The sequence below is a fragment of the Sardina pilchardus genome, chromosome 10 (genome assembly GCF_963854185.1).
Source record: "Sardina pilchardus chromosome 10, fSarPil1.1, whole genome shotgun sequence".
NCBI classification, from domain to species: domain Eukaryota; kingdom Metazoa; phylum Chordata; class Actinopteri; order Clupeiformes; family Clupeidae; genus Sardina; species Sardina pilchardus.
The window spans coordinates 2,084,223-2,111,889 of record NC_085003.1 but is presented as its reverse complement, the minus strand read 5'-3'; the positions used below and the strand labels follow the sequence as shown (position 1 = coordinate 2,111,889).

The 27,667-nt window shown below is 41.7% G+C and overlaps 1 protein-coding gene across 1 annotated transcript; it reads right to left on the bottom strand.

Annotated features, from left to right (window-relative positions):
* Nucleotides 1-535: 535 nt before the first annotated feature.
* Nucleotides 536-26,588, bottom strand: dock4 (dedicator of cytokinesis 4). The gene is made up of 50 exons (XM_062547833.1): nucleotides 26,505-26,588; nucleotides 26,102-26,157; nucleotides 25,854-25,950; nucleotides 25,371-25,519; nucleotides 24,549-24,633; nucleotides 23,504-23,655; nucleotides 22,852-22,933; nucleotides 22,483-22,543; nucleotides 21,737-21,869; nucleotides 21,475-21,563; nucleotides 21,150-21,275; nucleotides 20,678-20,802; nucleotides 20,219-20,381; nucleotides 19,748-19,854; nucleotides 19,456-19,609; nucleotides 18,840-18,937; nucleotides 18,504-18,587; nucleotides 18,150-18,250; nucleotides 17,503-17,584; nucleotides 17,061-17,231; nucleotides 16,169-16,361; nucleotides 15,789-15,916; nucleotides 13,912-14,046; nucleotides 13,217-13,315; nucleotides 12,849-12,943; nucleotides 12,354-12,429; nucleotides 11,556-11,656; nucleotides 11,035-11,093; nucleotides 10,683-10,831; nucleotides 10,406-10,491; nucleotides 9,939-9,965; nucleotides 9,721-9,816; nucleotides 9,319-9,379; nucleotides 9,025-9,118; nucleotides 8,505-8,653; nucleotides 8,224-8,310; nucleotides 7,947-8,051; nucleotides 7,304-7,445; nucleotides 6,499-6,665; nucleotides 6,147-6,233; nucleotides 5,527-5,703; nucleotides 4,782-4,865; nucleotides 4,445-4,564; nucleotides 4,195-4,322; nucleotides 3,791-3,911; nucleotides 3,580-3,661; nucleotides 2,805-2,914; nucleotides 2,577-2,649; nucleotides 1,928-1,995; nucleotides 536-1,783 (listed from the first exon to the last, which is right to left on the bottom strand). Exons 1-50 carry the CDS (start codon nucleotides 26,586-26,588, stop codon nucleotides 1,367-1,369), a joined length of 5,715 nt encoding a protein of 1,904 aa, XP_062403817.1. The 3' UTR covers nucleotides 536-1,366.
* Between the last annotated feature and the right edge of the window lie 1,079 nt (nucleotides 26,589-27,667).

Genomic DNA, 27,667 nt, shown 5'->3' with positions numbered 1-27,667 from the left:
AGATAAATACATTCCATTGCATACCCCACTATGACGTATGATTTACTTTTTAAAACACTTCATTCTTCTTTTGCAAAAAACTGGTGACCAGTTCACTGAAATTGAGAGGAAATACCACATTCAGGCTAATTTATCAAGTTGAATTTGAAAACGACATTGATCATGATCAAAAACATGATCCCAAAACAGCTCCATCACTTCATAAAAAGCCATTTCCTCAACAGAGCCATGAGGGAGGGATGTTCCAAACAACGTTAACTTGCCATTTTTGTCATATCAAAGACACCCTCACAGAACCACAGCAATTATATTGTAATACTGTATATTGCTTAATGCTTTACATACATGCCACATGCTGCCAGAATATGCTTCTGCAAACTGCACATGAAGTACATCATCATCGAGCACAACTGACACATTCTACTGAAGCAGCTCTAAATACTTGCAGCGCTTAAAACGTCTGTACGTTTCTTTGGCACGCCAGCAATCCATACAGAACCATTACATGGCACAATGAAGACTAGTACACATTACACAGGTTCAGCCATAGCTTTAGTTCAGGGCATGTATATGTAGACATATAGGCATCATTATGAAAGTTCCCACTGAAAAGAGAGATGCAGTATTTCTTTGTAACAAAATGTGCTTTATGAAGTACTCACCAAGAATGTTATATAGGGTGATGTTTTGGTCAGGCAGTGTAAGCCTCAAATAGTGCAATGTGAAAGTTTTTCAGTTTCCTTTCAAAAACCCAAAGCATTTAGCTTGTGAAAATCATTACAACTTCCTAACACTCAGCACGTGCCTTGTTTCAATTCCACTACAATATTACAAAAAAGTAGAGTTTTATAAATTGTGTAATGAGTGCAAGGCTGAGACAGTCAAGAAATTCACAAACACAAGTCTAAAAATATTGAAGACTCATCAGATATACTGTTTAGGCTTTAGCACCTTTCAGCAATTCAGAAAAGCATTGAATGGGTTGCAGGACTAGCTGCACAGTGTGACCCTTGTGTAAGGCCAAAGAAGAACTATTGGCAACCATACTGTACATCAGTATCAGAATTATTAAACATCTATCAAAAATACATATGATTGACTAAAGCTGAAGTACTCTAAATGCAATGTGGACCTGCCAGATGTGTACATTTTGCAGTAAACTATTTGCCCTTTTTAAATCAGATAATATTATTCAGTGTGTTAAATCTCTTAATGGCTCCTAAAAATATTAAGAAAGTTTGAACCCAAACTGTGAAAGGGTACAAATATGGCACACCAGTCAGGTATAGCGTGTGCTTGTATCACCCATGCTCCTTAGAACCATTTACAATTTACAATCTCAATCTCCCGTGATGCTGTGGTGCTGTTATAGCTGTGAGACCTTGCGGGGGACAGTCCGTTGGCGTGGTTCCGAGTGTAATCTGTGGCTGCGGTTTAGATGCGGTTTCGGAGGCAGGCCGGAGGGATCCGCGCTGGGGGGGACGGAGAGGCTGTGGGGCAGTGGCGTGGCCCGGCGGGGGTTGTTCCGTTCGTACACGCTGTAGGGAGGAGGCGTCTTGCTGCCCCGCCGCACCATGGGCTCCTCCAGAGTGGGGACAGGCACAGGGAGAGGCACTGGAGAGTCACTGAGGCCAGGATCCATGCTACAGGTCTCCGAGACACTGCAGCGGCTCAGGGAAGAGATGCCACTGCTGCAGCTGCCAGAGCGAGCTGGGGAGTGGAGCACCAAGCCCCCAGGAGGCAAGCAGTCTATGGGGGACGGGGTCAAGGGAGGCATGGAGCTCTGCACACAATCAAATATTAAAGGTTAAAGGTCAGGAGGATGATAGAGTGATCAGCATGTAAGGGGATGATATGAAATGTTCTAATAGTAAGAACATAACAAACACTAAATATTGAAAAATGCATTCTTAAATTCACTCAATACCTTCTGGGGTGACTTGTTTGAGGGCATAGGTGAATACGACCTCATCCCGATGCCAAGAGAGCCTGCTCCTACAAGATAATAAAAGACATTTTACATCTCAGTTTCAAAGGATTGATACATTTGTACATGACTAAGCCAATGTTGCGCAGCTTGTTAAATCACATGTTCATTTTTGAAAAGATAGAAGCTAATTTTGTAGACTTCTCTTCAACCCTTAGAGTAAGTGAATGAAACTATAGAAAGCATTGATAGGGAAAACAGTGTAAAATGACAAAATCAGAGATGGCATGATGGCAGCTTAGTTTTTCAGCCCGAGGCAACTGCTGTCCGGGTCACTGAGAACACAGCTCTATGACATGTCGGGTCACATCTCACTCTTGCTCTAAAATGCAGGATCATAGGATTCAAATTCTAGTTGACAGAGGCATAGAGTGGTTTATACTCTCACTGGCTGACCAGTCACATAGAGTACTCTCCCAAACCTGGAGGGGCCAGGAGAGGTCAGAACTTACGCATCTTTAACACTGATCAGTGTTGTCAGGAATGAACAAAGTATGTTACTAAATTCAAGTTCAAAGAAAACATTGTGTGCATTTGGCATTTAACCTAAAAACCTTCCGTTGACTTCGGATGGAATTGTATTTCATACCTTTCTCAAGCGTTGGGAGGTTTGATTCAGGACGGGATGATGTAGAATCCACAATCTGGAGTGGCACCGGTCTCTGTAAACAGGAAAAGAATAACATTTGTGGTACTATCTATATGGAAAACATGTGAAGCTTAATCGCATTGTGATAATTAAGCTTAATAGTACTGTGATAAATAAGCTTAATGTGATAATAAGGTATAATGCAACATGTGCTCTCTAAAGTCTTACTGCAGTTGGATCCAGTGGACTGGGAAACAAGCCTGTGCAGAGCCTGTCTCTTGGTGAGAGGCACAGGTTATCTCGAGAGTGCTTATGTTTGTCAGAGGGCAATGGGGAAGCTTAAAGATTAAAAACACACAAAACAAGAGGATATATGAGCCATATTACTGCCAGCTACTTAACACATTCTACCAGGTAGCAAACAATCAACAAAAATAGGGACAAGATGAACTAACTACCTAGGACTAAGGCTTGGAAAATAAATCTGATTTCATTCAAGAATATCACTGTATGTGAACTATAGAACACAAATATGTTAAGAAGTGATGGTTAGTGAATTACACAAACATCTGAATGAAGTGGGGAAGTCATGAAGTGATAGGTGGGAAAAATCCACAAAGCCATATTCACATATTTAATTTAATCATAATGCAATTGTTGTGTGAATCACCAAAATGACACCACACACACACCTCATCATTACAGGCTATACTGTGGATCTGGTGTGATTTCAAAATCTTCTCGCGAGAGCACAATTTGAATTGTTTCTGCAAGATACAATGAGCAATGATGCACGTTACTTTTGCCCCTTGCATCATGGGAAACCAATCACATCAGTATATCTGATATAGGCAGGCCAGAGGTGAGCTATAGGGTCTGGTGAGGGTCTGGGTTTTCCAGGCTACATCTTTATGGGCTATACTGAGGAACTGGTGAGATTTCAAAATTGCACCACACACCTAATTTTATGGGCTATACTGAGGAACTGATTAGATTTCCTTACCTCTGTTACTGGCTGGAGCGGAGTTGTTGACATGGGTGGAGCCAGATTGGTTGGAACTGAGGCTGGAGGTAGAAGGGCTTGGCTAGGTGGAGAGGGAGAAGTAGAGAGTAAACCCAGGGTTTATTTGTGAAGACTTGAATACAGGACTAATCCTTGTAGCAAATAATCCAATCCACTAGGACAAGTACAGCTGGTGTGAAGAGGTTCCTACCTGCATGTTGAAGACCTCATCAGAGCTCTCCGACTGGCCCGTGATGTTGCTCACTTCATTGGAGGCCTGCGACGAGAGTGAGGAGGAGGAGTAGCGGTTGACCGCTGGGTAGGTCAGGGGACTGTCCGAGCATTAGGACAGAAAACAAGAAGTTTCAGGATGACTACGGTGATATGGAAACAATGAAACACAATTAAAGATTTCTACATATTGGCCAACACTTCCATTAACTGCAAGCATTTGCTGTTGCATATCGTTTCTCCATAGCTGCTCTCTGATTACACAATTACACCACCTATAACCATCAAGGGCAACCTTTTAAACCAGACTGAAAAGGAGATGTAGCCAACCGAGGAGTCCTGGGCGAGTAGGCGTAAAGGGAGAGGAAAACCCGGATGACTGACCTGCGCCTCATCACCATGCGAGGGCCATCGGGGCTGATGGCACTGGGCACGGGCACGGGGGTCCTGCAGTTGCGAGGGCTCCCACTGACGAAGTGCATTGGACTGGCACGCACAAGGGCAGGAAATTCCTGTGGCTGTTCCAACAGCAGAGGAGGAAGATGAAAGCAACACACGGACAGTTCTAAAATGCTGTGTACTTAATGCTAAACTCATCTTTCATGTTCCATGCACATTTTACAGTAGGACCTACCTGTAGTCCAAGACTAGACCTCATCATATGAAACTGGTCGACCAGTTTTTTGTGCAACGGTCGCATGTCCAGTGAAACATACTTCTCATGCACAGCCAACCCATATTCCAGAATGTGAGCCTGGAATGGAGGAAGAGTGGACTATGAAAGGGATTCAATGCTTTGTGCTTTGTGCAAATAAACAAATTTCAAATAAAGCTATTTCTCTAATAACATCCATAACACTAAATGCATACTGTACTAGAAATGACATGGGCTACAAAATTAATGTGATTTGCACTTTAAATGCTGTATATAGATCATGAAGTAGCCCATCAATACGGACATTTAGACGTACCTGTTCAAACATCAGCTCTCTGAGACGAGTGATCTTATCCCCATCTTGAAGATGACTTGCCATGTAATCTTTAGCAAAAAATGCCTTTCAAAGCACACAAAGAAACATACAATGCAAATGTCATTGGCACTCAAGATTTCACTTGAATTACCGTGTAGATATTCATAAGTTCATCATTTTTAAATGTCATCAGAGCTTGATAATTTGTCTTGAAATGGTGAGGATGAATTATTATGTTCCACATCTCAATCAGACTACATTGGCATTGCTTTTCATGTTTTCAGCCATTACAGACTACCTGCTTAATGTGACATTGAGAAGAATTAGCCCTCTCCTGAGTTTTGAGCAAAACTTAATAAGCATTACACAGCTACCATAACAGTGTATTTTCCTCAGAGATGAAACATGCCCTTCAGCTCACAGTAGACAAGCCATATGAATGATACTAATAAATATTACTCTGGGGTTAATCTCCCATTGTTAAGGTGCACACAGCAGGACACCATAAGGCCACAGTCCCAGGCTCCAGTGAGGTTTTAATAAGCAGTTGCTAAGCAACAATCAGAAATGAACACTTGCACTAGTAAGAGTTCAGTAAATCAGTAATTATACTAGAAAGGCATCTATACAGTATATACAACAGTCTTATAAGCAATGCAAGCATTACAGTCCATATTTGTAAATGTTATGACAATGTTTGGTCTCACCATCTGCCGAAGATGACCAACATGCTAGCGTAGCCTACCTCTTGGTAGCGTGCCAGCCCCCCATTGACAGCAGCATCGATCACTCCATTGAGGCACATGGTGAGGGGGTTGCTGTTCTGCATCTGGCGGGTCTGGCACTGAGCAATCAATGTTCTGAGCTGGAGGTTCTTGTTCTCAATCACTTCAGTGGCGTTCTCCAGTGGACTCATCTCCACCTAGAAACACATGTAAAGGAATGCAGTCATGGATAGGAATGCTTTATGCAATGACTTATAACAACCTCAAAATGACATTGTGAAACAGAGATCAATATCTACCATTTATGAGTTAATATATTACATTTATGTACCTGTAATGTGTACTAGGCATATGTAATATGATGTATTACGTAACGATTTATTGTTCTACTATTATATCGATTGAACCATTTACAGTATGTATCTGTAATATGCACTAGGTCTATGCAATATTATGTACTATGTAGGCCTACTGATTTAATGATTGATCCATCTGTTCATCATCTGTTTTTGCTGCATCCAGTTATTTTTTGCAATGTGTAATATAACAAATTATCATTGTAATTGACTTAAAATAAAATAAAAAAAATACTTCCTACCTAATTCCAAAAAAAATGGGACGTTAACAAGACATTACTTACCAGGTCTCTCTTGTCAACCTCAAACCAGCGAGAGATACCAGGCAGGCTCTGGGCCAAGGTCAGCGTTGTCCGCTCCACCCACAGGCTCTAGGGACATAAAGACATGGTGGGATGACCACAGGGCCCAGCAGAGTGATGCCGTTAAGGGGGGACCCTTTACAATGTAATCTGACAGTACTATTTCTAGGCCTTGGGATTCCCTAGAAGGTAGGGTCAGCTGTTCCCAAAATATCAGTCATAATATCTTGGGTTAGCAATAACTGTGCCAACACGTTGATACATTTTACAAATCATGACGTACAGAGAAATGTTTGTTCATAGCCACTCAAAAACAAGACAACAGTAAACAAACCTTGAACTCATTCTCCTTGTCCTTGGTGCCTTTGTGGAAAGGTCGATCGTAGCGGAACTTCCAGATATGGTTGACCTTGTAGAAGCTCTTGATGTTGTTGGGCACCCCGTCCCTCTGCAGCACGTCTTGCCCCTCGGGGACTGGACTCACTGCATAGATCTGCAGATCTGAGCCACGGCGAGTCAAGGCAATACAGACCACCTCACACTTCAAAAACACAGCTGTTTTTGTTTTAATAAGGGCATGCACAACAGATTTGTAGAATATATACATTTTATTTATGCTTAGAAAGGCTTTGTTGTAATATTTTGATAACATATATATACAAATAAAATTCTATTTATGTCTTATTTTAGCCCATTAATAACTTTCTAAATACTACTGCATCATGCATTTGAACAACTAAAAGCAGAAAAACGCCAGAGTCTTGTTCCTCTGAGTGAAGCAGCTGTACTGTATGCACTGCTGAGTGGCGCTGGGCTGCTGTGTGCTGTGTGCTGTGTGCTGTGTGCTGTGTGCTGTGTGCTGTGTGCTGTGTGCTGTGTGCTGTGTGCTGTGTGCTGTGTGCTGTGTGCTGTGCCTGTGGTGTGTGCTGTGTGCTGTGTGCTGTGTGCTGTGTGCTGTGTGCTGTGTGCTGTGTGCTGTGCCTGTGGTGTGTGATAGGCTCAGTGGTCATGAGTGAGGAGTGCTGATCACTGAGCTGCACAGCTGCTGTGCTCTGTGTGGGTGGCCGTGAGAACAGAACATGGGCAGCGCGTGCGGCATAAGGCACGTGAGCGTGGCGTGGCGCGGCGTGGAGGGATACACTGCGCCTCGGCCTGCAGGATGGTCTGCTCGGGCGGGTTGGCGTGCTGCATGGCGATGGCGTGGGGGAACTCGCTCAGCATTCGCTGCTGGAAGGCTTCTAGGCGCTCATAGTCATTGCCCCGGCACACAAACTCCTTATTCTGTGAGCAAGACAAAGGGTGAGGCACAACACTTCCAAAAATAATTGCGTCTGTGAATCTGTGAAACTGCTGCATCTGTTGCCATTTGAAAAGCACACTCTCATCGCACATTTAGATGCAGATGCTGTTGTTGCATGAAATGTTCCTGTACAAGGTCAAACGGTCCATATCTTTTTTGAATCTACACATTTACAGGCACTTACTGAGGCACAGTGAAGTAGACACATTTTTCAATAAAGTAGTACTTTTCCCCCTTATGAAATAACTTTAGATTACTAGTGCATGATAACCTCACCTACAGATAAAATGAACACAAACAGTTCCATACCGAGAAGGCATTTTATGTAGACATTTATGTAGTTACAGTACATTCAGTATCACCATATTGGTGCAAAGATGATGGTGTTCAATGTCTCAAACAATTACAGGAATGAAAAAACAATGACTGCACTGTGGCTGTCTACATTCTAGAACATGGCGACATTAGAGAACATAACTTACCCGTAAAAAGAAGGGGAACTTCTTGCCATAGAAGCCAATTCTGAAGAATTCAGGCTCCAGTCTCTGCTGATTCATTATTTTGTCATATAAAGATGCTTCCATCATCTGAAAGGCACAAAATGACTGTAAAATCAATATAGAAACGTCCCTCCTGCCAGTGTTTGGTCAAGCTGAAATTGAATAATGAACTGTCAAAATACTTAACAGAATTTGGAATTTTTGGTCGTTTTGACATGTTCCCAATTAGAAGTACCATGCTGGCTGACTGGCTACTTACCCTCATCTTACTAAGATTCCTGTAGTCATAATAGGCCTCGTACTGATTTGCAAGCTCCCTACACAGTATGATGCAGTTCTCCCAACACTAGAACAAACACAGGGAATACTGACCACATTAGAAAGACAAATAACAAAGCAGATACCTCTACATGAAACTAGTATTTTTCACTCATTGTCATACTGTAGTACATAATCAATGGTAACCATTTGTAATATGTTCTTTTGGGTGGATATACTGTATATAACAAATAAACTAGGCAAAGCTAGATGAAGACTCACTTTCCCCCTGTCAAAGTTGTGGATGATGGTGAGATGGAGGCACTCCTTCCTCTGCCATTCGCTCTGCATGGGGTAACCCAGGAACTCTCGCAAGGGCCGCTCCGTCCACTCCAGCAGCTCATCGTACAGCAGCAGTGTGTAGGCCGCCTCTGGAGCAACACGCCAGCAAACCACAGACTCAGGTATCACAGACCCAACACAGACTCAGGCATCACAGACCCAACACAGACTCAGGCATCACAGACCCAACACAGACTCAAGCATCACAGACCCATCACAGACTCAGGTAGCACAGACCCAACACAGACTCAGGCATCACAGACCCAACACAGACTCAGGCATCACAAACCCAACACAGACTCAGGCATCACAGACCAAACACAGATTCAGGCATCACAGACCAAACACAGACTCAGGTACCACAAACCAAAAACAGACTCTAATACCACAGACCAAACACAGACTCGGATATCACAGACATGGAAAGATTACACAGGAGAGGTTCTGTTCTGTTCTTTACCTGTGTAATTTTGTGCTTTGAAATGCAGGTCGTAGAGCTTATGAATGTACCGTATGTACATCTCCTCTTTGTTAAGCTCAGTTTTGTAGAAGTTCTGTCAAAAGAGATGTTTAATCAGCTGATGCTTCTAACAATTACCATAACTAAATATAAATGGCATGAACAAACACTGACCATCTTTGTGTCTAATGTGCGTGCATCTTTGTGCTAATTATCTGAGTAAATATGACAGAATGCATTTAGCTAGAAGGATTTCTCTGATGTCTTTGAGCCCAGATGGTGCTGCATACTCACTAGCAGGTTGACTGGGCCACCTATGTTTTTCCCTTCCACGTCTCCAATCTTCATGCAGTCCCTGGGGGAACAGAACAGAGCTGTGATGAGTGTGTGTTCTCTATCTGTAACACAGGTGTTTATGTATGAGCGCATGCAAGCGTGTGTTGGACTGTTCAAATGTACACAGTTAGTTTAAACATTGCTTGAATGTTCTCTAACATGGATGGTCATAGTTTTTCTGTCTAAATTGTAGTGGATGCAAAATGATTAGACTTGAAGAATGCACTTTTGTCACTCCATCGGTGTGATAACACACACACGTTGTTATGGGAAATCAGAGTGACAGATGGAGAGGCAGTAAGATGGGCACACCTTGGAACCTGAGCAGTACAACATGAGAGGAGCAAGGCGTTTGTTTACCTGTAGTCAAGCAGCCTCTCCATCAGTCGCGTTACCGTGGTGATTAGGGAGACTCCACTCTCCCTCCAGGTCTCGCTCTCAATCTTTTTCAGCAGACTGGAACACAGTAGCTTATCAGACCTCTCGTACACATTTCAATTTGATTATCTGCTGACTTAAACAAAAACTTCACAACGTTCTCTCCAACATGTATGTATCTGAGGGACGTTAAGCCTTACCTTGGGTATGGGCCAAACAGGGGAATTCTTGTCCGGAAGCATTGATGGGACAAACTGATTTTAGTACATTCATGTAGTTATCAAAAGCACATCCATTTTGTATGGCTGTTGTCACTGAAATAGCAGTGTTTTGCTATTCACCAGTGTATCAACTTATAAGACATTTATAAGACAAGACAAGTAGAAGCACCAAAACGTATTCAGTTGTTCTTGTCCTTGTTATACATATGTACATGGCCTGAATAGTCCACTAGGACATACATACATGCATGTACAGTACTGCCTTAAACACAAACTGCATTCACAATACATAGCACATAACCTTCTACACCCATCTATAAAACCCATATGCAAACATTTATTTTAAAATATATATGCACTATATGTTACATAAACACAAGCATTAACATTCTCTTTAGTTTAAGAACTTGATGACAGAATTGGACATCAAGTTCTGTGTAACGCACATGTTGTTGAAGAGTTCCTTGTACGTCTCATCGCCTTTGCCCTCAGACATTAGGCTGTCCAACTTGTCAATCAATTTGGCCTCCACCTGCGGCAAGAGCACTCATGAGACAAAGGGACTGGCTGATGTGGAGTGTGAGTGAATCAGTTGCTGAGTTGGCCACTAACTACCACAGTTTGCCTTTCAAAGATTCAATGATTCCATAAATGAAACAGTCAACAACAGCAACAACCAATGAAACAGTTGCTTATCTTGTTCTGGTCCTAAGCAAACGGCACCTGTTTGAAGTTGCCACTCCTGCTCAGCTCACAGTCCATCATGTCGTGGAAGATGGGGATGAGCACGTTGCGCAGGTCGGGCTGGGGCACCAGGGTGGCCTCCAGGAAGAGCCCGATCATCACAGGGATGAAGTTCAGCTTGTGCTCCTCTGAAAGACCACGGTAATCTCATGTCAGATGGCTAAAGTGTTGATTTCTCTCTTAAAAGTAAAAACCTACTAATCTAGGTACTTCAACAGTAACTATAAAAATGTCAAAATGATGTCCCATTCAGTGAATATGTCACTAAAACCACTGAAACTCAAGAGGTCATCAAACATCATGAACTGTTTAAATTAGTAAGCAGGTTCACCTAAACTTTGCCACATGCTGAGGATTTCACATCCAACCATTACCCTCATGTCTCCATACCTGCATTGGAAAAAACATTTAACAAAATATTTAACAGGTTTAAAGAAGAAAGAAGGTGGGTCAATAAACTGACTCTTTAAAGAGATAACACATAAAAGAATTACACTGATGACATAATCTTCCTGAAGAATAATGTCCAGCTATTTCATGGATCCAGGATACTATGCATCCTGATGAAGTCTCCTTGGCCATTGTAATTAAAATAGCCCCACATCATCACATACTCTTCGCCATACCTAGAGATTGATTCAAATACTTATTCTCCCCACTGTATGTAGGAGACACGTTTTTCGCAAGTTCAAGTTTACAGGATGCAGTTTACCACTTCTGAACAGATTGCTTATCATTCTGTGGAGAATTGAAATTCTTGTCTGGTAATTTACTTTGCATATATTTAATGAAGTAGTCCAATCACACAACATCTGACAACCTCCAGCTGTCACATGCAGGGAGAATACTTACTTTTCCAGCACCTTTTTCCGTTTGGAGGGAGGGAACTTCTCAAGCTGGAGACACTGCTGGTTTATGAAGACGACAGCAAGATAAAAATAGGACTCCCACACCTGAGGGGACAGGGGAGGCAGCTTTAATTACAGCGTGCTGGTGCAGCGAGCGCTCTCCTCTGCTCTTCGCACTGACACATCCTCATTGGAGAGCTGATAGGGAGGCTTTAATATCCAGGCTTTTCAAGTCTAAAGTTGACCTCAGTCCCACGATAGTGATATGAATATGCATCAAGCCTCTTAATATAAGAGCATGAAAATGACAATAGGCTGAAAAGTGATTCAGAGTCTCTCACAAAGAATGCTTAGTATCATTTAGCTCAGGGATTCCCAAACTGTGGTACGCATATCAGTGGTGGTGCTGGTGGCAGTGTTACTGCTTCTAGGGGGTACGCGAGATGAAAAGGGCTATAGCGGAGTGGTGTTAAAAATGAACTATTTAAATGTTTTGTAATTAATTCATGAATAAATAAATAATTTGAATCGGGTCATAATGATATGCAAACATGAAATTAAAGGATATCATTTATGAACTCTAGAGTAGGCTATGTTTTCATGTAAGCATCTTATTAAACATGATGCCTGGAATATGGAGTATGTCAATAGAATGTGTTACTTTTTAATGTGTCGGATGGTGGGGGTACGCGAGCCAAGTCAGAATGTAGAAGGTTGTATGTGGGAAATAAAGTTTGGGAACCGCTAATTTAGCGAATATTGTGATGGGGGTTGGGGAGTGGCTGAATTCTTCTGCTTTTACCTTAAAGTCAAACTTTTCATTGAGGAAGTTCTTCTTCAAGGCATCGGAGAGGTACAGAAGTGAGGTGATAATGACACTAAAGAGGACAGAGCGAAGAGTCATGAAAACTTTTGATGTTGTAAAACATCTGTCTTTGGAGAGAATGAAATATAAAGAAAAATCCTGCAGGGTTGGGTAGTAACTGATTACAAGCCATCTGGATTACCCAATCGGATTACAAAAAAACAAAAAGATGTATTTATAATCACAGCAGATTCCATGTAAAAAATGTGTAATCAGATTACAGTTACTATTAAAAGTATAGTTAGAGTCATAAAGAAAAAGAAGAAATCCAAAAGTATTCAGATTACAGAACGTTAGATTATGTTTGTAATCCAATGGATTACGTTACTGATAACAAGATTGTCATGTAGTCTTTACTCAGTAATGGATTACATTTCAAAGTAATCTGAACCAAGAGCCACAAGAAATAAATAATTTCAAATAAATACTCACTTGCTGGTGACCAACTGCATGACTGTCCAATCTTTGGGAAACATATCTGGACGTATGAGTATTTCAAAGACAGTGAATAACTGTAGGAGAAAAGCCTAATTGGGGGAAAAACATAAGAGAAAGACATTTTGCTAAAACACTTTTTACATCTGATAATGGGTACTGTAATTTTCCAACCATTAGCCGTGGCTTATACATTGATTTTGTAACATTTCTTCAGCTATGAGGTTAATACACGGGGGCAGATAATATGGTATCAATATGGTTTTGTTTCTTTAAACTTCATAAAACACTGTCCTGCAGCTTATACACAATATGGCTAATACACAGGAAATTACTGTAAGTGAAATGTGTTCAAGTAGACATACCATGAGCTCATCTTTGCTTGAGAATCTTGAGAGAAATCTTTGGTAATCTTTATCACTTAGCAGCCTCAGGAGGGTTAGTAAACAGGCCACAAATTCACCCTGGATATAACCAAAAACAAACCACATAACAAAGACCAATAAGACTGTTTGAAGATGGGATGTAGCTGTGAGTCTGGTGCAGACAGAGAGTTTCAGATAGAAATGAGTGCGAAGGAAAAAGTGGTAAATGTATTGGGGTTGAGAACTTTCTTGGAAAGCTCTCCTGAACTTGACGATAGGTAGATGTCCCACTATTAATAAATTCTACAATAAACGTTTAATCCTACATTTTCACTACCGTTGGAAGTTATTAGTTCGGTTACAATTTACTAAAGACTTATACAGTGCTCAGCATAAGTGAATACACCCATGCTAGTTGACTAAAAAGAGGAATAAAAAAATCATCTTTGGAAATTGATCTTAATGCCTTAATTAATTTAAAAAAAATGGAGGAAAATCCAACCTATTTTCAACACCACTTTTAACTTTGTTAATGAATAATGTATCGCAAATAAATACATGTTCTTCCTTAAAATACAGGGGGCATAAGTGAGTACACCCCTATGTGAACTCCATAATCACATCCCCTTCACCCTTCCTTGGATTTAAGCAAGTTTAGAGTAGCACCGCTAAGTAAAAGCAGTGAATTTTCTCACCGTGACATCCTGGTACTGCAGGCGCAAGGCAGTCCCAGCGGGCTGTGGGCAGTTGGTGACTTCCAAGATGGTTCTCAGAAGAACACCGGACATGCTGTCCATGATGATATTCACCTCCTCGGAGGCAACACACTCCTATCAGGCCACAGGGGCAAAGAGTAGGGCAAGAACCGTTACACAGTAGCATCATAAACATTAGAGCTCCCTGACCATGCATGACTAAGACACCTTCATTTCATGAAGGAATTGAACTCATCAGCATGTCAATGATACCAGCGATAAACTGAGCTCATCCAAAATCAAAAATGCTAAGTTGACATTTGTTTAATGAAAGAAATGTTAAGTGGTATTTGATTTGCGCATGTGCACTATTATATTGCTTTTATCACTGTATGTGTTTCAGGTTAAAACAATCTGTGTTCTATTTTTGATGTCATCATCTAAAAAACGTATTTCACTGATTCTTGAGAATTTGCCTAAAACATGTCTCACTAAGAAAAGTGCTGATTCTGTTGGAAATTAATGCCATTTCCATGAACAAAAAGAATCAAGGTTATAATCAGGGGGTCCTTTGCACACATGTGAGGTTCTTTTAAAGGTTTATTTTATTTTTGTATTCATTTAATGATTATATGCTGGCCCATACCCTACAAAATCAGTTGTCCTCGAATAGGAGATAATCATTTTGACTTGATTACACTAAAAGCAATCATTTAATTTAATGATATCTTTACCACATGAAAGAGTACATTGTATTATGTATAAGAAACTCCAAACAGTACGTTTTGAGCAATATTTACTATTATTTTGTGGCTGCTCAAAATGTGTCCCACATTTTCGTCACCACCGTCAGATATTTATAAAAAGGCAATAAAATCAGGCAACTACAAGGTCAACTACATTCTTGAGGACCTCATTTTCAAACCTTCAGCCATAAGATCTTAAGAGCTTTAAGATCACTCAAGCTCCCATTAGTTTGCTATTTTCTCTTAAAGTTGTTCATATTTTTGGACACTGCTACTGTCACAACCATAACATGTCAACACCGTCTCTTTTGTATACAAAATATAAGATTAGATTATAAAATAAATGTATACTTTTTAAGAAGAGGTTTGAAGTAGCCAGCAATAGGATGCAAACAGGGTGGATAATGTGAACAATTCATGCATATCATGTGAAAGAGTAGATTTTTGTCACCACCGTCAGATGTCACCACCGTCAGGTTTTCTGCTTAACGGTGGTGAAAAAAGCCCCCAAATGGTCCTCAACGGTGGCTTTTTGGACCAAATAGTTAAATAAAGTTGTCAAGCAAGACTTGAGTGGTATTCATTTTGGAGTTTTATGTTGTAATGAAACCACTGTCAACACCGTCAGATTAGTGTCACACCGTCAGATTCATTTTTATTTGTTTTAAATAAATATGCTCACAATATGTTTCTTCAGTGGTGTAGTTATTAAAGTAATAGTCTGTTTTAATTCAAAAATATGGTTGTTGGATTAAAAAAGCATACTTTTTCTATTTAGGCCTAAAAAACGTTGTGTAAGTACTGGAAAAATGCCTATTTTATGAAAAAAATACAAAAACGGGAGGTTGCACCGGTACATTGCTGAACAGCTAAGACCTTGGTCTATAATGATATACCTTCAGATTTTGTAATTTAACTAACTTTTTTTTTTCAAAATTAAAACCTGTTTTAAGCAAATTCTCAAGAATCAGTGACTTGCCAGTAAGTGCTATAGTTGCTCAGACTCATCTTATTGATGAGAGAGCAAATAGCACCTCAGCAAGCTTTAAAGATCATTGATGATGTTGAAAAGCATCATTTTATCCTCACAAACACATGCGACGCGCGCGGTGGTCGTCCACTCTGACTGACCGTGCCGTCCTTGGTGATGACGGAGAGCATGCTGGTGAGGATGTGGGCGCACATGACCAGGTCCCTCTGCTCCTGCATGTGCACCTGAAGGTGGCGCAGGATCACGGGCAGCACCACACACCGGCACTCTGCAGCACAAACACACACAGCCACACCGATTCAGGTCACAACTTTAGACATGGATCAATTCATGCTCCTCAAAACAACGGCTACATGAATCACTGTTTCTGTGGCTGTCCTAGAGGTTAACTTGGCAAAAACATTACTCTGCATTTAAGATAAAGTACGCCGCAGGGCTATTTCCATCATCTTGTTCCAGCATGCCAACCGCTGGTTGAGGTCAATTCTCTTTTGCTTGCGTTAAAAGAGTCCAAACTCACCCTGGTTGGTGTAGAGCGGGCTCTCCACAGTTTTGGCGATACACTGCAGCTTAACTGCCTGAAGGGGGCAGTCAGTGTGAGCCATCACGGGGAGGCTGGCCAGTGTGTCGTGGGCCAGGGCGGCCACTTCTCTCACCAGGAAGACCTTGTGCAGCTCACAGCAGACTGTAGGGAAGGACCTCAGGAACACAGCCTACAACACACAGGGCCATGGAGTTCAATAGCACAAACGGGCATCTTCATCAAGAAGTTCCACTGGCCTGTAATATGTATAATGTGTGTGGAGAAATCATAGGTTTTGAACTCAACTGGTGTTGTTTAGTCATGGACAGTATTCACATTACAATACATAAAACCACATAGAGATAGGCCTACAATAAATGATGATCATTGTAAAGCATACAGCATATTTATTTCTTATGACATGTATTTATTAGCCGAGCAGAATGACAGCAGTTCAAATGATACTCCCATTAGACCAACACACACAGATGGACAATGGTATTGCGCTTCTAAACCAATCGAATAGGTCAGTGATGCTGTATGTGCATTGCCAGCCACTTATGCTATGCTGATCTGTGTTTTGACTTGGTTAATTGAACTCAATGGATCCTGTGATTTGGCCACACATACTGCTGCTAAGGCATGTACTCTCTCAGGTGCTTTGTTAGATCCATTCTTCTGGGAAGACAAGAAATCAGCAGCAATTTCAACACTGTTCGGAAGGTGCTACTCATGTCTACAGTGCTGTTCATATGCCATAGATTTCTATAGTTTGCAACTGCAAAGGTAAAAATAGCCCACTGCATGAGAGTGAGTTTGAGTGCATCTGTACACCTCATTGGTGGTTAGTCACCCACACACTGAAGCAAGCGCACAGAAGCCAGCTTACCTGTGTGTGTGTGATGGGGCTGACGCCTTTACTCTGGTGAGAGAGGAAGAGGTGGACCGATTTGAAGAGCTCGTGGACGGAGCAGCGAAACTCCTCCTCGCCCTGTCCACCGGTTGCTCCTACGTAGAGCCTCCTCGACTGAACAATGTACTTGAAAATGTACTCAGCTGCCTGGGGGGAGCAAAGGTGCCGTTCTAAACCGTCCTGAATCTCACTTTTCAAGAAAAAGGCACATGGGGTATGTGTTCATAGCACCACACAGAAAAGGTTCCCACTGGAGGTTTGCAAAAACACAAAAACCTACCAGCAAAACCAAACGCACCCTGTACATGCAACCCACTCCCCTTTTTAACCTGCTCATACTGCTGAGCAGTATCGTCACCGTGCATTAGCCAAAATAATCATTTTGTTTGACATGAGGTGTGCACAAAAAAACACTTACCTTCAGAACCTGCTGAATCTGCTCATGATGTTCTGCATCAATGATTCGGTCAATATACCACTTCAGTAATTTGATAAGTTCCCTGGGTCAGAATACAGGTGCCAAGAGAAAAAGGTCAACAGAGAGGGAGACCTTAGATTAAGCACTTGTGTATGAGAGGACTGCTGCTATTACTACCAAACTGTGAGGAGATCTTGTTTATGTAATGTGTTGTGAGCTGGTCAGTTCTGACAGGGCAGACAGGAGCCTGACACAAAGTGGAATGAATGACCGGGGACCAGTGACATTGCTGGCTTTGCTGGGCCAGGTTCTGATCTATGGTGCAGATAACGCTTTCTTCATCGGGTTGCTAGGATACAGGGCTCAGCTACCACTGCTCTTAACATAACTGTGTATTGACGACAGTCAAAACTGAAAAAGGCATTTTTGCTTTGATTGTCAGTACATCATTTCATAATTAAGTATACAAAACATGTATCACTTGGAGTACAGCAGCCTTACAGCAAAGACAAAAACTACTCATCCCAAACTACAAACAACAAAACCTTCAGTGATATGGATTTTAGATTGATTATGTGAAGGCATACATTGACAAGCAATAGGTCACTGTTCAAAGTGGGAAATTAAGAGAAAAAAAGCTATCATACCTGTATGACAGAGCTCCAACAAAGTGACTCTCAATGTACGTGTCCATCACTGGCTTAAATTGCTGAAATTTACTATCCTGCAGTAAATTTATTATATGTACCTGGGGAAACATCAACGGCATATCCATATCATGAGAGAGAGAGAGAGAGAGAGAGAGAGAGAGTGAGAGAGTGAGAGAGAACAATCCCTCTCAGCTGAATCAAGTCTATTCTGTGTTGTGTCATGTGAGTACATTTTGCCAACACCTTCATTTTTTCGATTTCCAGTAACCACAGCAACTAAAAGTGACTGGACTAATATAACCCTAATCTGTAAAGTTATGGTGAACGTGTGCATCAATAAGAAGGACTTACCAAGCAGTCAAACACCTTTAGACCATATCTCTGCGAGCTCTGGTCTAAAATACCAAATAGAGTATCCAGTGTGTCTTGTAAAAACTGCAGCACAAGAGAAATGCTTTTAACAATAAATTACACAACATGACATTACATAATATCAACATATTCTCTTAAAAGCATTCAGACTACTAAAACAATATAAATTCAACAGAGTATTTTGCTACACTTTGCATCTGTTCACTATTAATCTATAAACAACAGGAAACCCACTTTGCATTGCAGTGTCAGGGTGTTCTGTCTATCATAAAAACTATATAGTGAAAGCAAAGGGAAGGTCAATGTGAATTGTACCTTTACAATCTCAGTGCCATCAATGTCCTTCAGTTTAGACAGACAATCAGCAATCTTCTCTGGGTATGTCCTCCACTTTAGTAAGTCAAGTATATCACCTAAGAAAAGTCAATACAGTCTCACATTCCGCTCCACACTGCGTGTCTGCTAGAACAAAAGTTCTGACAGATTCTAATACAAAATATCTAGCCAAGGACATGAAAGTGAGAACCTCAAATAGAACAGGTACAGAAGCAGAAATCAGTCAGTCGCATACGCAGTCATTAAACCGTATTATCCTCAGTGGTGACAGATGTCTGGATGACATGCTGTTAACTGTAAAGTGGAGTCAGCTACCAGAGCCATTCACAGTCCAATGGCAGATGGATAAATGATTGAATCATTCATCAGTGACTCACTTTATAAACTATAAATTCAATGTATCTACAATAACCCTAAACATGGACAGCAGGTCTACACATACTGTACAGGCAGTCTCATTAGTCATTTTCATCAGATAATACACTGTGTACTGGTACCAATACTGGTGTTTCTGATCCCTATTTTTATAAAGCCTCAAAGTCTTGGAACATATGGTTCTGCTATCCCAAATGGCGAATCCAAAAGCAGGCGGTACCGTTCTGTGTGAGTTTGGTAGAGCACAGGAAAGATGTCATCCAGAAGGACTCCTTGCTGTTGCGTGCGGGCTGATTATTTGCAGGCGTGTTGGTTTTCGAGTATGGAAGCTTGAGGTACCGAGCTACGTCTTGGAAATATGTTGCATCTTCACACTGTCAGAGAAAACATACATCACAGCACATCAACTCATTTTGTGTCTGGCTGTCTCTTCTCTCCTCACCTACACCACCCACCCACCCCACCCCACATCACCAGACACCAAGACACACTCCAAAGAGCACACACACTACCTTGTGGACGATAAGCTCATGCGTTCTATCTGGAAGTATGCTTCCATTCTCTTGCATCAGGGGAACGAAAGAGAAGCCAAATATCTTCTTCTCCCCCTTCTCCTTGGCTAGGGAACAACAACATTATAGTTATTCAACAGTCATCATTTCACTTTGCCTGTTCATCCAAGAATGGCTCCAAGTAAGGAAGAGGCCTGTTCTGAATTAAGTACTAAACAGGATGTCCATGTCCACTACAGGTTAGGAATTCAGCATGCCAAGACTGCCTGCCCAGATAACAGATATAATGATTCTCATAGCTCTGATTTAACTGATATGCGTTCCTTTATAACACACAGATCGATCAACATGTGCAGCACGTGAAAAGTATAGTAGGATTAAAACGTACAGACACTGACAGTGCCACAAGCTATGGATGGAGCACAAATGTGTATATCCTTCACTGAAAGCAGACAAGGTCAGAAGTCTTACTGGAGCAGTGTCTGAACTCGAAGCGAACGTGCAGCCCTCTGAACAGGTCCATTGGGATGGGCAGTTTGATCTGCTCTGACCACCGCGGGCTGTTGCTGTGGTAGAGCACAAACGAGTGATGCTGCTCCACTCCCAGCTCTCCAGAGCCAGCACACAGCACATCCTGTTGCACACACACATACGCCCACGTGGCACGGGGGGAGAGGTCATTTCAAGGGGAAAAGGATCCATGACTTGCTTAATAAGATGCATGTGCAACAGAACGATTAGGCTTGTGATATCTCCTAGTGACAATAAAAACCCTCCATAAGATTAAGCATACTTTTTTAAAAAACCATTCCAATGCAAATGTTAGTATGATATTATGCACTCTTTCACATTTTGCACATATAACAAGACAGTCTTGAATCTGATTTCCAATGCTCTGACTAATAATGAGACAGTAGTGATGGAGCTCACCTGTTGAGTCTGCCCATCTGCTCCAAGGACCTGCACACTGACCTCCACGTTGCGAGCCACACTCTTCCCCCCTTTCTCAAACTCGCCCTTCTCCAGCGTTATGTACAGATCATTCCTTATCTCACCTGACACAAAAACACAGCTGTGCTCACTCACTGATGTAAAAGGATCATAGCACACACACACACACACACACACACACACACACACACAAGGACAGTACGAAAACACTGTAATTGTCAAACCGGCTGATTACTTGTAGTTTTCTTGACTTTACTCATTGTATTTCACCTCTAACTGAATTGGAGCTGGAACTTATAAAACGTTGGTAAGGTTGTGTGCTCCCACAGGAACTATGTGGACATGAGAGTATAGAATGGCTTATTCATAGTAACCCTGTGAAAGGGGGTCTGATTGGTGTGGTGTGATCTGCCCTCCACAGTCCCCCCTCTCTGTCATGTCTAACTCTTACCTGGCATGATGATGTCGGAGAAACCAAGTCTCTTGGTGATTGAGATGTTGCGGGTGAAGAGGCGCATGTAGTCTTTACGGATCTGCTCCATGTCTCCATGAAGGAGCTGCAGGGACATGGAGAGTCCTGGAGAGGACCAAGCCAGAGACAAGTTCATTAAGCAAGAAAAAGATGAAGTATATATTTGCTTATCTCTTTGATCTAATCAGTCATCAGAGAGACAAATAGCAGCCAACTCTAGATTGATCTAACTGGCACTACTTTGTCTTTACTCCATTACTTTTCATACAATTCTTCATTCCTTATGTCATTCCTGTGTCCATACCCGTGTTGGACCCAACCAGGCTGTATCTGGAGCTGACTTTCCTGATGATGTTGTCATGAATCTGGTACCACTCTGATTCCATATTACATCTGTTGCAGGAAAAAAGAGAAAAGTTAATTTATAGTTTATAATTTAAAGAATAGTTTTGTGTGAATTACATGAAACTACTTCTTAATGAATTTTACATGGCTCCTATTAAGGAATCTTAAACAGCTCAGGTAATACGGGTAATTGTGATATGACAACATTCCAGTGCACTTACGCATACACCTTCAGTAGGTGGTCATCCTTGGAATCTACAGTCAAGAGGTCAGCAACACTGATGATGGCACAGCCAAAAGGCCGCCTGTACTGCACATTACAGACACTCTTCTTCTCCCCGGCCACCATCCGTCCTGCACAACACATCCAGAAGGGGGGAGATTACACACTGTGGAGAAGCAGCAGGTGATTTAAGATGGGTGAACGCTCATGGACATGTCTAGACATTGTTAAATGTCTAGACATTTAGAGTGACTTGTGCATGTTGTTATTTTTGCAACAACTGTCACAAGCATCAAACATTACCCTGTAAATAAGTCATGATGTATACCAGAGGATATATTGCAGTCAACCCGCATGATTCTTAGGAACAGGGTTATGTAGATCTCAAAAGTCACTCGTATGATGAAATACCACAACTCAGGCATTCAGTCACTTCCAAACAAGAATTATACACACTACATAACGCACAAATAGTACGACAACAATCCACATTTAACACAGTTGTACCAAACGGCACAAAACCGAAAAAGGTGGATACATGCAATGGACATTAGACATCATAATGGACATACAGCTGTCACCACAATGAGACTCTACCAATTGAGGCCATGCAGATAATCACAAACAGTTGGACATGACACAAGTATTCAACGATATTTAGTGGTATACATGGACACAAAAACGCATGGTGGGTTTTTTTTTTTGTTGAAAATTCTGGACAATGATGCATCCAATTGCTCTTACCGATTCTAATTATATGAGCTACAACATAAACATCTTTTCGTAGATCGCTACTCCCCAAATCCTTAAAGAAACACATACACATTTTTATTCAACAACGATTTAACCGTACAGTATGTCACCTCAATGATTTCAAAGAGGTTTGTGAAAAACTCTAACATTATGGTATCTTCTGGAGCTGTTGCAGCAGACAAAAAAGCTACAACTTGTTTATTAGCATACACTGGGAGTTCTAGGTATTCTCCAGCCTCCATCACACATGCTTGCATCAGTAGAGTCCAGTCTAGAACACCAGCACTACAATCACAGCTAGCGCTTTTAAAGGCCTCAGAGGCATGCCTCAGTGGAGCGGTAGAAAGTGGGATCACTTACAACAAAGAGAGTGCATTGTCGCTCAGCCTTCTCCAGAGCACTCGGAGCTCCTTGTTTATTCAGACGCACTACGAACCTCTCGCTGCAAGACACACGGGCATTAGGTGGGCTTGCTCTCTCTCCTCCCGCACACACAGCACAGATGAGTGACTCAGAGGGAGAGAGCGCTGCTCTACGTCCATATCAGTGGCTTCTCCTCGGAGCCGGCGGAGGCTGATTAATTATGAGGAGGAGTCCACTGAGGCTTGCGCAGCCTCCTGCATTCACTCCCTCTCGGAGTGCCTGGGGCTACTGATCCCAGTAAATAATTCACACCCGAGGAGGAGTGGAGACAGTGCATTAGACCCCTTAACATCAAGGGGCAGGGGAGAAAAACACAGCTATCAAATATTTACTCTACACATCAAGCCCTTTTCACAGTCTCATACAGACCATCGGCAATCTTTAACTGGTGAGAAAAGTGCCAATAAAATCTTGAGTGATTGTTTCAAATTGAAAAATATACCATTACTATTACAATACACAGGATAACTGGCAGAACAATTGCATGACATGACATACAATACTGGAAGTCTAATGGAGTCCACCAATGGAGCAATCAAGTTGATTGCATCTCAGTGAGGACTTGAGGATGTTTGTGTGGACCACCCACCTGATGGGGCGGCTGTCTCTGCCGTCGTAGATGAAGAGGAACACCTCCAGCTCCTCTCCCAGGCTCGCGCTCATCAGGCCCTTCACCTGGACAAACAGGTGGTGCATGCTGGCCTGGCCAGGAAGCTCCTTCTTGCGATGTCGCCGCTCCATCTACCCAACACGTGCAACGCACCAATTAAGAGCAGCTCTACACTAGACATTCACTACAGCATATTCACTACAAAATGGATTATGGCACTAAGCCACTATCTTGTGAACCACACGTGTGAATAAACTGTTGGAAGTGTAGGCTATTACTCAAGACTTGTTTTCCTGTGGCTATGAAGGCCAACATGAAGACTCATGTGTATGTATGTACACCCTCTCCAGTTGTGTGATTCATCTCTCCCATTCTATATTCATCTCTGTCTTACTACTGTGCCCACTACTCCTATCTACTACTCTGGCTGAGCTTCATTCAGTCTTTCACTCATAAACCATTTAACATTAGCCTCCAAATCACATACACTTCCAGACATAACAGCATTGTTTAGAAATTAGCTCAGGAACTCTGTCATTGATGTGAAACTACTATACTGCATTTACTCAGCAATGACTTCAATGATGTCGAAATTGACCCCAAACACCAGAGTGAAACGAATCAAACATCTATTTTCACGTCTTTTCCACCTAATGAAGAGCATATCTAATGTGCAGCCTCTTAATCATGATATGCAGCAACATTTGCATCAGTGTTTACAAACAGCAATCTAAATGGCCATTAACTCCCTCTCTCTCTGCTCTTAATTACTGTAATTTCCCCATCCACAGCCAACCAAACTGGAAGTGTTTTGTTTTATATGTGTGTGTGTGTGCGTGTGTGCGTGTGTGTGTGTGTGTGTGTGTGTGCATCTCTGTGTGAGTTCAGCCTAACTAGAGACGTAAAATACTACTGTTGTGTCCTTGCAACACAGCAGCACTGCAGCGTCAGTTTCTATGGCAACGATGCAGCATGTAGGTGTTGCTAAGCGAGGGTGAGTCATGGGTAAGCACACAGTACCCACCAGCTGGTAGAGCTCGGTGACGCTGATCTCGTCTGGGTCCACCATGCTAAATTCTCTCCTGGGAACCAGGTCCAATCCCAGCTGCCTGCCAAAGCATGACACACAGTTACTGCTACACGCAGTGGAGGCCTTTTTGGAACTAAATACTACTAGAAGAAAAAGGCAATTAACAATTCTCTTGGCAGACTGTTACTACGTGTCTCTCGGAGACAAGAAATGGAAAAAATATTGTATATGTGGTGTTCAACATAAAGGTGATCCATTTCTAGATGTTGCCCTTTGAAGTGAGATATACAAGCATTGCTTCTGATATGACTTGTCCCTACAAAGAAAACTGTTTTCAACTCAGATTTGATCTGCTCCATGTGATTGTATTCAAATTTGCTCATTGTACTGTAGATGGACTCATAACCTGTACTTGATACATGGCTTCACATACACATTGACGTTTGAATGAAGCTTAAAGCGCAGTCTCTGTAGTGCAGTACTATCAACATGTGTATCAAATACTATACTAGGAACATTTTTGCCTGACTGACTGTGTGCCATTTTAGAGCACTAGCTCTACATACACACACACATAATTCACTGCATTATATTTACTAGCACACTTTTGACATATTTGCTATGATATCTCTAAAATGATCTCGGCTTATGAGCATACAGTACAAGCTATAGCACGACAAGACGGAGTCTGACATCAGGCAAGCTGTTCCATCATTTGAAGATGCCTCCCCTCTGAGGACTCGAATGTCTCAGGGTGAATCTTCTGACAAATTAAGGCTGAAAGACAAAAGCACCAGGGCCTTGTTAGCCACGTACTCATTGCCCCAGTCCAGACGCGCGGTGATATGCTGCTTGATGTTGCTCATGCAGTCGTGGGTCAGATGGCCCACAAGAACCTGCTGCCGCAGCTCCAGAATCTCATTCATCACGTGCCACAGCCGGTGGAACAGATCCCCCTCATTTCTCTGCAGAGAGAGAGAGAGAGAAAGAGAGAAAGAGAGGGAGAGAGACAGAGAGAGAAAGAAAATAAAACGATCTGAAATTCGAGATTATTCCAACAGAAATTGAAATACATTCATACACTTATGTACGTATTACATATGTTTGAGCACACCAGACAGGCTTGCTTTTATCTTCCCTCCCATTTGAACTCACTAAGAACATTTATCTGCTGCACAGCAGTATAGACTACATGCAGCTGCCACATCAGTGTGTCGGCATGACGAACAGCTTTCTGAGGTGAAGAGAGCGTTGCCTTGGCCTCCACTGCACAAGTGCCCGGAGCACTGTGCCACTTACCACGTAGAGCTGCTTCCACATGATGCCCCAGTCCCGCAAGGTCACCGTCATCTCCGTGATGACAGAGTCCTCCATTGGTATGACCGTTTCAAACTGCCTGTGGGGCACAAAAAGAGCTAAGTCATACCTTGCTCTGGAAGCTTTGTGCCCATCATAACATTTCTGCCTGACAAAGGATGTACGATTCTTACTTTTGGGACAAGGACAAAATCTACAGCCAACGCCAGAGCAAAGGCTTCTGTTCTTACCCTTTGTTCTTGATATGAGCATTCTTCAAATGGATGTAACAGCTTGGGAAAATTCCCTGTGGAATAGAGATCGAATGAAATACAGTTTGATCAATAATTCATAAGGAAGCCGGCAATGCACTGATATATAATGAATAATAATGGAAATGCACTTAAAGATTCCATTACATTAAAAATGATTAGGCTTGAGTAGTTCACTTTTGTATGCTACATGTTCTGTCAATAAACAAAACAGGCTAAATAGGATACTATAGATTTACAGGACAAAAGTTGACCATGTTCAGAGTTATCTACAGCATTCATTGTCTGAATGTATTAAATAATTTGAATGTTTTTATAAAAGTGTATACTATATGACATAGAATACCTATACATCATAATATGCTAAAGACAAAAGACTCACCTTAGCAGTTGGATTCTTAATTATAAATCCCCTATACCAGCCTATAGGAGCAAAACATTTCATTTTTAAAACTGGGTACTCCATAATCATAATACATTATGTTTATCATTTGTTTATTGCTTTCAGCAGAATAAGAGTACAGTACAACTTGTGGCTTCTGTAATTGTAATTGTAATTGAATAAACCCAACAGCAGATGTAGCAGATGTTTGTGTTTGTTCTTGTTCCTCAATGCTGGGACAGACTAGCCTCTAAATTCACCAGTTATGACACCACAAACACACTGCCATTTTCATTCACTACTTGCCTTCACATTTCTCCAGAATTTGCACGGTGTCTCCAATCTCAAGTGGTAGACCATACTGCACCAGTCCCCTGAAGTTGGCCAGCACTAAAACAGACCAAACAAAGCTCAAGAGTCAGTAGGCCTACTGTTATCTGTGTGCTTCTAATCCATCTGAGAAGTTGTAGAAAAAACACACCATATAAAAAATAGTCATATCATTGCACTGTGAAAACATTAAGCCAACCTGGTGACTTATTAAGCCCCACTTCCAACTGAACAGGCTCTCCCTAAGCTGAAGTACCACTTATGGCTCCACAGTTATCTACAAGCAGAGGTGCAAGACAAAGGGACTGTATTAATTGTATTAACGACAAGTCTGATGAAAGTTTCAAACCATATATTCAAGGCTGCTTACTTATATGACAAACATGACTATCAATCCCTTACTCTTTCTGTGCACAAATCCTCCCATGAAAGAAGACATTTATGAACTCAATTTCAAATTGATCATATACCCACTTTAACTCTGATACAAGCTTCAATTGAAAGTTTGCAAACACGCCATGTTTTACAAGCCGACTACATGTCTTTATATACCTGGGGGTAAAACAGAGATTTGGAGAGATCTAGCACTAATCTTCACATGCAAGGCTTTTTGTCCATATGCAGATACAACATAATCATAGCAAAGACATCCACCAGCATTGCATTCACATATAATGCCAGGCATAATAAAATGTACTACACGCATAGTTTGAGTCAAGTGGAAAGCAAGTGTGTGTGGTGATTAAATCATGTCTTCTCAGCCAATGGCTGCATCTCATTTTCCACAGGAACGAAAAAAGTGAGTCTGTAACCATGAACCCGGTATTCCAATA